Raw genomic sequence first — 14,723 nt, forward strand, 5'->3', positions numbered from 1 at the left:
TACGTATCGATGACTAAAATAAATAAACCCCTAGCAATTCAGACTACACTGTCGTTGCGTATTTATTTTTTGTCACACGTAAATGCAATTCACTCATTGCCAAATGTGAGGGAACTAATTTAAGCTTGTAATATGCCCGATGCTAACTCATAATTGATACCAAAATGGTGTTTAGCAGATTATATGTCCTCTTATTTACTCAGACGGAAAGTGAACATATATATCAATAAAGGTGTTGTGTATGTGGTATAAAACGTAATATAGCATTACCTTTAAATTTTCATGTAACGATAATGATACTTTATTTAGGTTTGTACATAGAGTTAACGTATTTTCAAACCAAAATGGAGGGACACATCATGCAGTTAATGGAAAGGGAATACCAGTTGTTCTTTTTTCCTACTAACATGTTCTAGGGATTGTGAGCCGGAAACTAAGTATTTTCTAGTTAATGATATTAATCAAAATGATAAAAGAAATATTGAATATATTCTACATCACACTATATAATTAAAAATATGGTAAATGTAAGCTACTAAAGAGGATAAAGTGTATGTAATTTATCTATTGTCAATCATTGATATCAATTAAAATATTTAGGTAATCAATAATCTCATATTTCGAAATACTATTCCAAAAATACAGAACTTCAAAATACGTACAACAGTGTTACGCGTAGAAATAGTTACCGGAATAATCTGAACATGACCAGTTGGTATAGAATTCTTTTGGTGGTGCAACCAACGCTTAATTTTCTCCGCTTACAAAGATAGTAGAATTCGCATTATTAGCTCAGAATTTGTTTTTCTGGCCACATTGCAAACTTCTCATCTGCGTCCTACTGTCCTTAGGTTTCCACTTATTTCGAAGACTACTCGAAATTATTATAATACTAACCTATGTCGTCTATAAACATGTAAGGTTGGCACTTTAAAGTCCTAAAGAATCATAGTCGGTCAGGGAACTTTTTCTTCGAAATCTGGATGGGTGGTAACTCTATCTGTACATCCCTGAAGGTCAAGTGTAACTTCTTTAGGGTAAATGATATATTGAAGATCTGTGCCTGTTTTCGCAATATAACAGAAGCATAATCCTACTTCTTAACCTATCTAATAGATTATTTTGTACCAACAGTTAAGAACAATATCACGTTTACAAAATAAACGTAATTTATTTAAAAATAAACTCAGATACATTATTCTTTCATTTTTACATAGAAATACTGTAGATAACTTGTACACTATGATATGTATGCGTTGATCTTCTAGGAAATCTATGTCGATTATTCGTTCGAAGCATAAGTGGCACATTATAGTATAAATGGCAAAAATTGTTTCTTCCATTCTGAAAAATAAGAAATAATACAAATTTTAAAATTTTGCATCCTCATTGTGAATGTCAAATTTTGAGAAATATACTGTTTTATCTCACATCCTACTAGATTAATCGAGAACTTATATAAAGTTTATTAAAATGCCATACTTATTATTTTTCTATTAACTTATCTATGCACGAATATATGGTAAAATTTGCAAATAAACCTCTAATTATTTAATATTAGAGTTTCGTGAACGGGAAACGTCATTCGAATAAAAAATACCCAGTATTGTTCTAATAGTATAAAATCGTCTTTTTGTCTAAGTGTTCTTGTAGATATACTATTTTGTTTTTTCTATTACACATAATTACATCATAAGATTCCAGTAGTAATCCACATTTATTTCTATTTATTTTATTTCTATGTTCATTTAATTTACTATTTTCTTTTTTCCATCTTCCACTGTTAATATATGATGAAATCAAGATTTCAGCTATTAACATAACTTAACTCCGCAGTATCTTTTGTTTGACTAAGAAAACTGGATTATGTATGTATATATATAATCTTAATAATATGTCAGTATAATTCATCTTTCTCCAATTGGTTCGCACAGTCAAGATTTCAAGTTGGCTGCTAATGTTTATTACTACGATGAAGTGACGTAGATATTATTTAATAAATTGTTGATTAAATAACCTTTTCCCCCAAACTCGCTCGTTCATTTGTATCTTATTTCAGTGATCTCTCAGTTCCCAATACTAACTGCAGTTTCAGTTCTTTATGGAAATCTGAATTGATAGTTATTAGTGGAATGTTTCTTCCTACATATGTGGAGCTGCATCTTGTGTGTCAACTGCTTTTCCTGTACAAAATGTATAAAGAAATTCAACAAAGATACTTATATAAAAATCATTTCCACCCTTCATCTCAAAAATCTTTCTCTTTCCTCTCTTTTGTGATCGCTACATTTAGTTTCACTTGCAAACTTTATCCACATTTATTTGTCTTCTTTGTCTATGGTGTCCACACATTTTGTAGAAGGTATTATTGGTTTTATTCAGCTCCAACTTGTGACTACGGTAATTCGTTCTCTAATCTAAAAACAAGCGAATGTTTAGTAATTGCTAAGGGACCACCGTTTGTACTCCGTGGGACTAAAAAGAGCAAACGGTTGTTTGGTTTATATCGGATCGACTCTCATCTATGTTGTTGAGACACAAACATGAAAAAAGATCTGTGTAACGTGCTCAGGATATTGCAAACTCCGCTGCCTTGTGTTGCCGCTACCTTTAAGAGTGCCAACATTATTTATCTATACAACCGAAAAGCGATACAGTCTAGGAAACATTTTCTACCATCAGAGTAATCAAGTCTAAGGATTCTGCTGTCAGAAAAATATAGATTGAACTTATACCGAAACATCAGAGAAGAAAATTATTCCCGTTCAAAATTACATCAAAAGTGTCGTTTCAGATAATCCACTACATAAAATTGAGATGACTATTGATTAAGTCTGGCCAAGTCTGCTAGCAGATGTAACTCTCTGGGTTTACAACCACCTCAGGGCAATATTGTTGAACACATGACAAAGTGTCCCAAGCTGAAGGAAAGCACTTAGAGTCGTGATCAAAATGAAAGATCAATATGAAGTTGTATGGGTATAGCTCGTTTGATAGTAGATAAGATAGGTCTCGCGTAATCTTATCAGTCCTGGAATTTCGTAATGAGACTTTTCTTGCAAAAAATTTATCCTATCACTACAGTGAAAATAATTGGCATGGAAGCATGATTATTACTTAGCACGTTTAGAGTAAAAAGTTGAAGGTACGATAGCTGAGAAAAACATTAATGTGGGAAACGAAAAGGAAAACTATTCTATACATGACGTTCGAGTAAAATCCAGGCTTATATCTCGTGCGGAGAGCGTAAACTTTAAAAATCAATAGAAAATCAGAAATCAGATTCAGACGGCGGACACTAAGATCTAGATAGGAATACTACGGGACTATGGATTTTACAAGAGACCATCATGCAATTTCTCCAAGACTCCATGTCTACGACAAGCCTCAATGACCTTCAGAAATTGTAAGTAACCAACACCTAAAATTACGGAGCAATACTGCAATCAAATTTAACCATATTTCCATAACTGTTCATTAATTAAGACTGGTTTTATTCATAATAACAGTGTAGGTAGAAGTTTTTTTGGTTCATAATATCCCGAGATTGTGCAAATCTTAAAATCATAGACGAGACATTGTCCTTCGTATGTCGTTACATTTGCTGTATATACTTACATTTCAAAATACCTCTGTTTCATGTTCATTTGACAGCAAACCAAACTAACAAATATTTGTGTATTTTGTTTTAATGTGATCTTCTTATTTAGTGACATGGGAGATACCGAGATAGATCTGTGTGCCAATTATGAAGGTTGGGTACACATCAGTCCGCACAACATTGGAGTTGCTTTCGTAGAGTACAGCCTGTGGAAGCAGCACGGCTTCAAAGTTGTAGCTGCACACCTATTGATCTAGATTTTAGAAATAGGCAGTATATAGTCAGAACATTCTGTCGTGCTAATGTACTCTAGCAATTGCTTCAACTTTCTACTTCTATATAAAGTCAAATGAAAACTACTTTAAGAACTTACAGCAACTGCAGAACAACATGCAATTAAAACACTGTATGAAAGACAAACACATAAACTATTTAAATGGAACCTCGCGTACCAGTAGAACATCCATGCCTACTGAAAATTAACCGCAAATTAATTTCTTGTTGGGATGTTTGAAGGCATCTAAGAGAGACCAAATTAAGTTATCATCTAAAAATGCAGGGCTGTTAAAAATTCCTTGCTATGAAACAGATGTTTATAAATTTCTTTAAAATAATAATATTGCTGTAAACACTTTCAAAATTGTTCCATGATCCGTAAATGTTTGGATGGCATATAATCTTATGCCAGACACATAATCTGTATTACTCCACTTTCCAACTCATTTACATACCTTGACAGCTAGCGGAAGAAGGTTGCTTTTCTTTTTCAATCGAGAAAATTCACTATGCATCTATTAGTCACTCCATTATTAAAACGAATGAATTTCTGAAGCTTAAGTTATACAACCCATGTAAGCTTTATCTTCTAGACACGTCAAGAATTGTTGTATAATGAGTATCCGGAATAAACTGGCATACCTATATCTTAATTCAGACGACCCGAACAGCGATCACTTTGTTTCATACATGTTTTGAACTGTTTCAGTATAGCCGTGAGAAAAGCAAAGCCCTGATTTTGGCTGTAGTCATACTCAAAACGGTATAACAATAGCTACGAATTTAACTCTCCATGTAGCGGACATCATCATCAGGGAGGAGATGCCGCTAAAATGATGGCTTCATTTATCATTCACATATATCCCCTCATATGCATGATATCGCATGTCCTCCCAGCCAGTGAATACCGCTACCAGACTCTCGGCTGGTTAGTTGGAGTCTTTGGAAATGAAGTCTGTGGATGTTTTCCTCCATTTCCGATGAACATTCTCCCATCCCGTCCTGCTGTTGTATGCGTCCTGTGTTTGAGTTGTCCCGATTCCAATCCTTTGATAATATGAAAAATACAAAAATTCTTATGACATAAAAAATTAAAACAAGAAAACAAAAAATCTGCATATTGTGTTTTCCTATAGGGCGGTGGGTTTTATTTTCTTTTTTATTAACTTTTATCTCTTTTTTCGATAATATAGTTTTAGTTCCAATTCTTTCTCCGGGACCTTGCGTTTCATATCGGTGAGGACGTCAGAAATCAACTATCAGTGTAATGTAAGTTTACGTTCAGTTACTGCTTCTTTCACAATTCCTAACCTCCCTGTCTCCCTGCGATGTAACGCACCTTTTTATTCTATATATGTATTAATTCTGAGACTAACATGACGAGTTACAGCAATGATAAATTTTACTTCGAAATCAGTAAAAAAATATGGATAGTGAGTAATCTCTGTATTTACAAACATGACACAGTATGAAAGAAAAAGACGACTGATATATCTATAAAATATTTTTCATAATATTGCCGAAAAATGTTTATATAATTGAACCAACCAAAACCAATATTTATCTATGTATTAAATTGAATGTACATTACAATTCCCATACTGACAATGCTGTAGTCTTATATTACTATTACCATATTAACAATGCTATAGTAATTACCATACGCCATTAGAGTCATCCTTACCATCTAATTCCTCTGAAACGTAAAATTAAAGTGCAACTTACTTAAATATTTGAAATTTGAGACAGAACAACAACTACGGACACTTAACTAAAAACACGTATGTAACTACTCACACAAGTATTTAATGACTAGATAATCAAGGAAAATCAAAATAATGACAATCTAACTTTAGACTAGCTATTAATGGAACTAAAATTTTTATTTCTCCCTCCCTTTACCTACCTATCTACATGTATGGCTTCTGTGTTTTTCATTCTGGAGAGAAGATATGTTAAAAAAAAGAGGGATAGAATAATCATGTTTCGAATTTTCTATTAAGTTTCATGCCAAGCCAAACATATTTCTTCTACCTACATTAAGCACTACCATTCTATAAATGAGTGCAAACAGAGTAATTTATCCACATTTTTCGTAATATGTACAATGTTATAAACTCCTTTTCTGATATATGTGGCTAACTGTAATAGTTAGTAAAATTACTGATCAAACATCTAGTAACTCATGCTAGAATAACCATTATTTTACATTCTACATATCTCAAGCAAATAAATCAGATGCAGACGATACAATTGTTAATTCATACAATTATCATTGCTCAGTATGTTTATATCAAACATATTCAACCAACCGGTGTTAATGTCTTACCGCAGCGTAAATATTCAATAAATGACTTTTGGTAAATTGGAGTTCACCAGAACGCAATATAGTTTGAATGTCTCTGGATTGTATTACCTCAGCAATTCATTAACAAGCTGCCTATATTTAGCTCCTAGTAAAATAAAATAAATTTACTAAAATTTGCTTTTAGGCTCTATTTGTGTTTGAATTATTTAATTTTTTTCAGCTGTTTCAGAAAGCCATTAGTCATGAATCCTCTATGACTAGTAATGCTGTACGAACACTAATATTCCGTAATTTTGAATGCTATAAAATTTTCAGAATGCTATTAAAATGAATTTAAAGATTGATTCTTACCACTTGAATATTCTGAAATATAACGTAAAACAAAATAAGTAAAACTTAATTGAAAGCTTGAAATTTAAAGGAGACACCTAACCACAAAAGGTTAACGTAAAATAAAACGTGGTTATTAAAATGTGTAATTTACGATTACATAAAAATATAAATAGAAAATAATTAAATTATAATCTGAGATTGACGTAATGAAGAGAACTAAGTTTATCGCTATTGTCATCTGTACTTTCCTCTCTCTCTTTAACTCACACATAGATACTACTTCTCTCTCTTTCTATATAACTCTCTCTCTCTCTCTCTCTCTCTCTCTCTCTCTCTCTGCGCATGCACAACCACCTTCGTATTCATTCCAGAGGGAGGAAATGTTACCATCAAAAATAGAGCAATAGATTTCTATAATCAAAGTTCACTGAAGTTTTGTGGCACCTGAAAATATTTTTCATCATCTACTATTCGTTACCATTTACTGAATTACAGGATCATTATTTCATTGCTTATGATCATTTGTTTCTAACTAAGGCTTATCTTGTGATTATTTATGTGATATTCAAGTAAGTGGCGTTCATATCTTGCATATTGCTATCCTTAGCTTAGATGCTTAATAAATAACTTTTGTTAAATTTGTATAAACCAAGATGCAAGATGGTTTCATTCCTCTCCAATTTTGTATTAATTACACAATTCACGAGCAAACATTGCAGGTTAGTTTCAACTAAAAATAATCCTGTGTAAATATTACTACTTTGGCTTTCCCAATTATATAAAAAGATAAACAGTGTTAATGAATGTAAAAATTAAATGATTGATCAATTATATGAATGTAAAGATTCATTCTTACCACCTATACCCGCTGAAATATAGCATTTGAAATTAGTACAATTCCTTTAAATGTTTAGAATTAAAAAAGAGACAGGAAATAATAAACAGTTAACTTAAAGCTTTCACGCAGTTATTAAAATATGTAATTGGTGATTATGTAATCGTAAAAATAAAAGTAATAAAATTCTAATTTGAGAAGTACTTAATAAAGAAAAATAAGTTTATAAACAATAACCTCTCTCTCTCTCTCTCTCTCTCTCTCTCTCTTTCTCTTTCCATGCGTACTAACCTACTTATTTCATTAAGCAGGGAAGAAATGTAAAAAAATATAAAAATACATTCATTATATTTTGCGTTTTCAATTACGTTTTAAGGCAGCTAAAATATTATGCACTCACTACTATTTATTACGATTAAATAAATTCAGTTACAGTAATTTAACTACATTTTCCGCCTTATGTGACATGTGTCATTAACCCATCAAGCGGAATGTATTTCCTAATCAGAAAGTAAGTAAAAAGCATACGTCATAGAATTACACTTCAAGGGATACGTATTTTCGGACACAATACACACTGCGGACACATGCGTCTCGTAATTATTTCGAAATGCTTGATTTAGACAATTATGATAACTTATTGACTTACATCAAAAGTTTCAAGCAACACGTGATAGAGCCTTGGATTTTTCTTATATCTAATAAACTACCTGCCTTATAAAATAATCTAGGCTAGAGTCCGTCAAATCTTATTGAATTTTGGGTTTCGTTAAAATCACATAAAGAATCATAGAATAACTCTACTTCTAAGTAAAGAAAATTCATCCAGATTCTAACCAGCACTTTTATTCTAACCATTTACATATAACTCAAAATGGTAGCAATAAATATCGTGAATCTTTTATTATGTATCATGGTTGTATATGTTCCTTCTGTTTCACTCACAATCTTGCAATAATTGCGAGGCTTATCTTTAAATTACGTATGTATAAAACTACTTTATTTTTGTATCCCACACGTGCTATATTTATTGTATAAGCCCTGATGATGAACGTACTCGGCACGATTAAACCTAAAAGAAAATAAGTAAAACAAGAATGGAATATAAAAAGAATTAAGCTGTTTAATTATTGATATATCCGTGAAAATTGTGCACAATATTTAAAAGATATTTAGAACATAACAGAAAGTTATTATCGTTATATTTTGTGGCCATAGAATTTCGCACACCCGATCCTTACATAGTTTTCAATATTATTCTGACACCTATCTAGACTGTAAACAATTTTTCTATCCTATTGTTATGGAAGGATACTGCCTTCTAATGATAGCCATGTCGGTGTTTTTCATTTTAACGTAATCTTTATCAGTGTTCTATAACAAGAAACTTATTAAGTTGAAGCAGCGAATAAAGATTCCCTGGTGCAAAGTCAGGGCTATAGGGTAGCTGGTCAACCTTTTCCTACCCAAATTATGAGATGATGTGTTGGGTTTGTTTGATTATATATAATCTTGCAGTTTCAAGAGCCAAGAAAATTTTACGGAATACGCTTTGTATCGCACAATGTAGTTCGCGTAGTGTTGTACAATACGTATTGATTTAGTCCTAGAATGAATTGAACAAGCAAAATGTTTTGGCTGTCCTAGAACTCTGAACATGACCTTGCTGAATTTTGGTGGTTTGCCTAATTTTTCAGGACACTTTGGAGGGAAATCATTTGGTTTTCATGAAAGTACACATTTAGTGTAATAACATATGATGAATGGTAAAATGATTACTATTCTATTGCACACTACATACCTTAATAAAGAGAAGTAGATGAAATGAAATCGCTAACTCTACAACCATTAATCTCTGCACACTATTACTAGTTAAGTTGTTCCTACATGTAATATATACCAGTAACAAGTATTAGTGTCTCGGGTTCTGCTATGTCCAGCGTAAATACTTAGCAAATTCTTAATTTTAGTAGATTAGCTCTTAAGTCTGTATGTAGGATAGTGAGAAAGCCTATTGAGTTCTGTATTACATAGTAATTTCGTGAGTAAACATATCTAAGCTTAGTTTCACCTTAATTGTTTTGATTTTAACAGCTAGTTTTGCCAAAATATATATATATATATATATATATATATATATATATATATATATATATATATATATATATATATATATATATATATATATATGTATGTATGTATGTATGTATGTAAATATTACGATGTTGTAGAAAATATGGTTCATATATTAACGATTATGCGTATATCATATTAATGTTATTGTGTATATACCACTATTGTGTAACTTAGAATGTTGTTGCAATTGCATTGTTCTCTTATAGTGAGTACAAAGTTTCATTCTTACCGAAGTGACCAGCTGAAATATAAAATTGGCAAAGTTACATTCATTTAATTAGTAACCACAAAATTTTACATACAAAATAAATTTATTTATATAAATACGTGGGCCTAAATGATGAATAGTAATCATATACTAATTTCAGATAAGTAATAAGGTTAATATATTAGCATCTATCTATTTCATTTTTCTCCTCTCCTTACAACCAAAAACTCATTCTTTCTACCCATTGGTGCAATCATATATACTTGTTTATTTCACTCACAATAAAAGAATGTTAGAGAAAAACAGACGAATAGATTTATAACATCCTGGATATTTCCAAACTATAATGAGAATTATCAGGTAGTACGAAGACAGTACAAAAATATAGATCAACCAAGGTGAAGAAATGATATTACCAGCCAAGAATTTGTAAGAATATGCAAAACCTTTAGTACCTTGAAAATAAACTTTTGTATAAAAAATCTAATAATAGTCGATTTTCATCAAATTTATCAATAAATTCAATATTTACAAATTTAAATGTGTTACTGGGACGGTTCAAGAGAAATTTCGATAGAAATCGGAGAACTTCGGAGTTCCATTAGCAAATCTTGAATGTCAAAGATAAATCACGACAAATGTAACATTTCAACAAGTAAATAATATTGTGCATTGTTCAAATTAGAACAATATTAGAATTCGAAAGAGCAAACCGACATGTTTGATTAGTCTACTGGCCTAAGTACAAAATAAACTTTTGGAGGTAGAAGTGGAATAAAACTAAGTGTTTATCGTTTCACAAGTATGCCTTTGGGTTAAAGAATACAAATGATTGATAGAAACCTAATTATTATCAAGGAACTTTTAGAATAAAAATTTAGGAGAAAATATAAAAATTTCGAAAAATAAGTGACAATATGTCGTCTACCTAAAAAGTTTATGGTCTGTTAATGATCTAGAGATAATACTTTTAAGTGTTAAACCACAGTACGTGGGGAACTGATCATCAAATGTAAAATTCATCCAGTTTTATTATCTTTAAATGTTTAGACTGTTATTCCGCTTCTGTTATTGTCAACTAGTAGTTCCCAACCCCTCATCTGTCATCATCGTATGTCGCTCGTGAAATGACGTCGGGTTCTTGTGAAGGAGATTGGTAGTAAATGCGATAATTGTTATTGTTTGTAAGAAAGATTGCTGCCGTATACAGTCAGTAAAAAGAAATAATGATAAAATCTGATATAAATGCTAACAACTTATGTTTTAGTATAATTGTAAAGGTAATTCAATTTTACCAGTAGTGTTTAAGAATGTCAAGTACATTATATGCGAGTTATAAGCATTGTTCCTATCAATAATAATGAAGTAATTTGGATATTTCTCTATTGATGTGGGGACGCCCAGTAGAGTTAATAAAGACCGAAGTAAAAAAATGATAGTAAGAGCCAGAAACATGTTGCAGTGCAGTGAATGAAACCTAATTTATATATTATAGGTAATTTATTGCATTTTATAAAAATACAAGACAGGTTTGTATTGTAAAGATATTTGCTTTGAATTTTCGTTCCTTATAATGTGAATATTCCATACATTAAATATATCACTAAAGAAATATTAACTAAAATTTTGAAACACTTGTCTTGGCTTGTCTCTTTCCAAGTATTTTCCGTTTTTGTATTCAAAACATTCTTCAGAACATTGTCATAGTAGTTGTCAGCCTTCTAGGATATCTGTAGGCGTTAATATCTAAGGATATTTTCAATACCTCCCCTTATTATTACCATATTTCACATTAGCATTAGCAGGTTTTTTAATACCAACGCTTCAATACCTGCGTAATCAACAATAGTAAACTAAGTTTTAGTCACTGCTTTAGTGAGTCACGATAAACATTACCAAACCTGTGATACTTACAACAAAAGTAAGAAAATAACATTTGGAAGATGCAGGTACTTACTAGAGGAATCTTAACTTTTACATAACTCAGGATATCACAAACGTATTACTTTATAAAACTTAAATCACTGCGAAGAAAACGTGACTATAAAGCACATGTGAACTATAATAGTAAGAGAAAAAGATAAAAGAAAAAGATAAAGAAACAAGTCAAGATCACAAAGAAGAAACGTGAATTATCACCTTTCTTTCATTCTGCAAAAATTGAAATTTAAATGATTAAACGACAGAACATTTAGTATATAGCAGAAGCGTTAAAGCTGTTCACTGAAAATAAAATATGCAATACTTTAAATTATATTAGGGCAAGATATTCTACTCCTTAAGACGTACACAATATCAACAACGCAATTTCGACCTAAATGTGTCACCAAAAAGTGACAAAAAGTAGAGGGTGGTATTTATTTACATCTTAAAAAATTAACAGACGAGAATTAAGTTTATGATAAAACCAAAGCTGAAATATTCGTTTCAGATCTAGGAATATATATAAGCAAATTGTGACTAAGCGAGGTAGGAAATCTGGTACAGTCACTCACAAAAGTACCTGGACCCCTGACTGTTACAATTCCATTACTTGGCGTAGAGGTACTTATATGGATGCCTGTATCTCAACTGCTCACAAATAAAATATGAGATGAACATGACTGCAGTGGAGAACACCCTATATATGAATGCAGAGCTCAGCCATCAGTTATTTTTTATTTCTGGTAATGATCCACAAGATAAAACAAAAGACTTTGACAACTACATTCTCTTCGATCTTCTGTTTGTGATGATCTCGCAAGATCTAGCATGGTAACCTCCCTTTTTAAGAATAATCTTTATTTCTACACTGCTGAAGCAATCGTGGGGTATAGTAGTTCTCAGTTATTAGAGCTCAGTTTGTATACTACACCTTATGGCTAGGGATCTAGGTCACAATATGTCAAGTAGTGTGATGCTTCAAGACTTATGATGAAAAGTACTTTTGTTGAGATAGAGCTCCGTATGTGTTGGATTTTTGTGTATATTATATACTAAATTTATACAAGATTTTCTTCAAATGACTCTACTGATATCCTAAAGTGGGAAATATGCTATCATTTGCTATTTCCATACTAATCATCGTTTTGCAATGGCTTATTTCGACGGAATCGATATTTTTTTGTAATCTCTGTTTATATTCAGTTTCATACAATATATTCTGAAGGTGATAACAGTTTGTAGATTCTCAATACGTTGGAGAACATTGAATTTAAAGGGATATTAGCGAGAGAACTACTGTACTCGTCATGACGCTAAAGAACCTTTCCAATCTTGTCTAGTTATCAATTTTTCTGTCTGTTTTTCATAGTTCTCCTCCAACAATAACGTGACCTTTCGTAGTTTAATAATGTAGTTAAGATATACGTCTGTATACATTAATTCCATATTACAAACAAAAAATGAAAAACCATTATTATCACTCAGATAGTTACAATATTCATTAGCAATAACAATATTATTTAATATCAGTACAAGATATCGCATTACAAGAATCGATGTAGTAATCGTTTGAACGTTTTTTGCACAGAAGATTGACCCTCGGTCTTACTAACACCAATTTCGTGATTCTTACGAGAAGGTAAACCCCAAAACAACTTAAGATTTTACATACATATTTAGTTCAGAGCAGAAATTGAATGATAAAAGTTATGTGCAGAAAAAAACTTCAAACTTATAGGCACGCACTAGCAGTAAAATTATGGTGCGAGCAATGTTAAAAAAAGAATGTTTAAGGTACGATTATAACGAGTAGAAAAGAAAATAAGACCACTCCAGGTAGTACACGTGTTCTACCACACAAATGGCAGTGCGAGCAGTTGTGACGAACAAAACTACAAGAGAGAATTAGTTTTGTCATCCCGTTTAAATTTTTAAATGCTGGATTGAAGTTATCCTACAAAACATATCAATGTTACATTTTCTCTGCTACTGCGTATAGAAATTCAATTCCAATTGTAGAGTATTAACAAAAATTTGATTTGTCTTTTAAAAGTAATTCGCAAAGTTTAGTGTGTTAAATTCATTCTCCGTGTTCGTTGAGATGTCGACCTTTTCCCTTCTCATTCCTTTGTGAATAAAAACTAAATTATTGAAATTTTTGTCAATGACTTTAATGCCATATAACATAACTCAGAAAATTATCCAATGCAATATTAGCAATGTACTATTAAATTACTGTAGCATAAATTTAAATGTACTTACCAACAGTAATTAACTCAGTAGTCAGCCAGTTTTGTATTTTTTCCTGATGGAAGGATAACATCTCTTTACCTTGGAGGATGACGTCTCTTTTCTGATTTCTTTTGTGAGAAAAACATCGACACGTCATGTAATGCACAATTAATTTTGGTACAATATCCAGTATATGTTTCTTACAGCACCCAATTTCAGGATCCACATTCAATTCACTCAGACTGTTTAAGCTTTCAAAAAACAGTCACTTGAAAAGCTTTTCTCACTTGATAACTTTTCTACAAGAGCTTTTCCACTTGATATAGCACTCTGTACACAGCTTTAAATGGATATCATAGATAAAGTTTCTTTTTGATGGAACCGTCTAGTAATCTGAGGAAATCGCACGAACTAATGAGGAACATGATTCACATTTTATTATCTTCTCGCTATTACGCACGATATATCAACCCAAGTGATATGTCAAACACTCTTTAGCGAAGGTCTTGCTCACTCATATCGGACATATTTTTTTCAATCTAGTATGAATTGTTCAGTAATTACCAGTGTATTATGTGTTCTTTATGATTTCTATTGTATGTCGCAGATGTTCTTGCTAATGATCGCATTTGATTAACGAGTGATGTTAGTGAAGACTCTGGTTTCTATTCACAATTTTCTCCGGACGACAAAGCAGTTTTTGGGACGCATGTACTGATTGTAGCATGTATGAATGAAGAAAGTCTAATGTAGATGGTTGGTCAACGCAGTGTTGAAGATGTGACCCCCTGGTTCGATCCCTATTGGACCCACCTCAGAGGAAAACTTTATTTTTTTATTTGATTTATGGAATCACAAGGCTACTGGAGTA

The 14,723-nt window shown here is 31.7% G+C and overlaps 1 protein-coding gene and 1 long non-coding RNA gene across 2 annotated transcripts in view; both read right to left on the reverse strand.

The window, feature by feature from the left end:
- Nucleotides 1-1,151: 1,151 nt before the first annotated feature.
- On the reverse strand, nt 1,152-5,574 carry LOC145678639 (uncharacterized). Its single transcript, XR_014130420.1, has 2 exons — nt 5,537-5,574; nt 1,152-1,344 (listed from the first exon to the last, which is right to left on the reverse strand). It is a non-coding gene; the product is annotated as an uncharacterized LOC145678639 (long non-coding RNA).
- Nucleotides 5,575-9,645: 4,071 nt separating this feature from the next.
- LOC145679495 (inter-alpha-trypsin inhibitor-like) overlaps nt 9,646-14,723 on the reverse strand; it is a 61,014-nt gene continuing 55,936 nt past the window's right edge. The window contains exon 6 of the mRNA XM_081750074.1: nt 9,646-9,730. Within this exon, the coding sequence (XP_081606200.1) occupies nt 9,690-9,730 (41 nt within the window). The 3' untranslated portion in view covers nt 9,646-9,689. The remainder of the gene's footprint in view (nt 9,731-14,723) is intronic.

This window comes from Thermobia domestica, chromosome 2, assembly GCF_964235325.1.
Source record: "Thermobia domestica chromosome 2, izTheDome1.hap1.1, whole genome shotgun sequence".
Lineage (NCBI taxonomy): Eukaryota > Metazoa > Arthropoda > Insecta > Zygentoma > Lepismatidae > Thermobia > Thermobia domestica.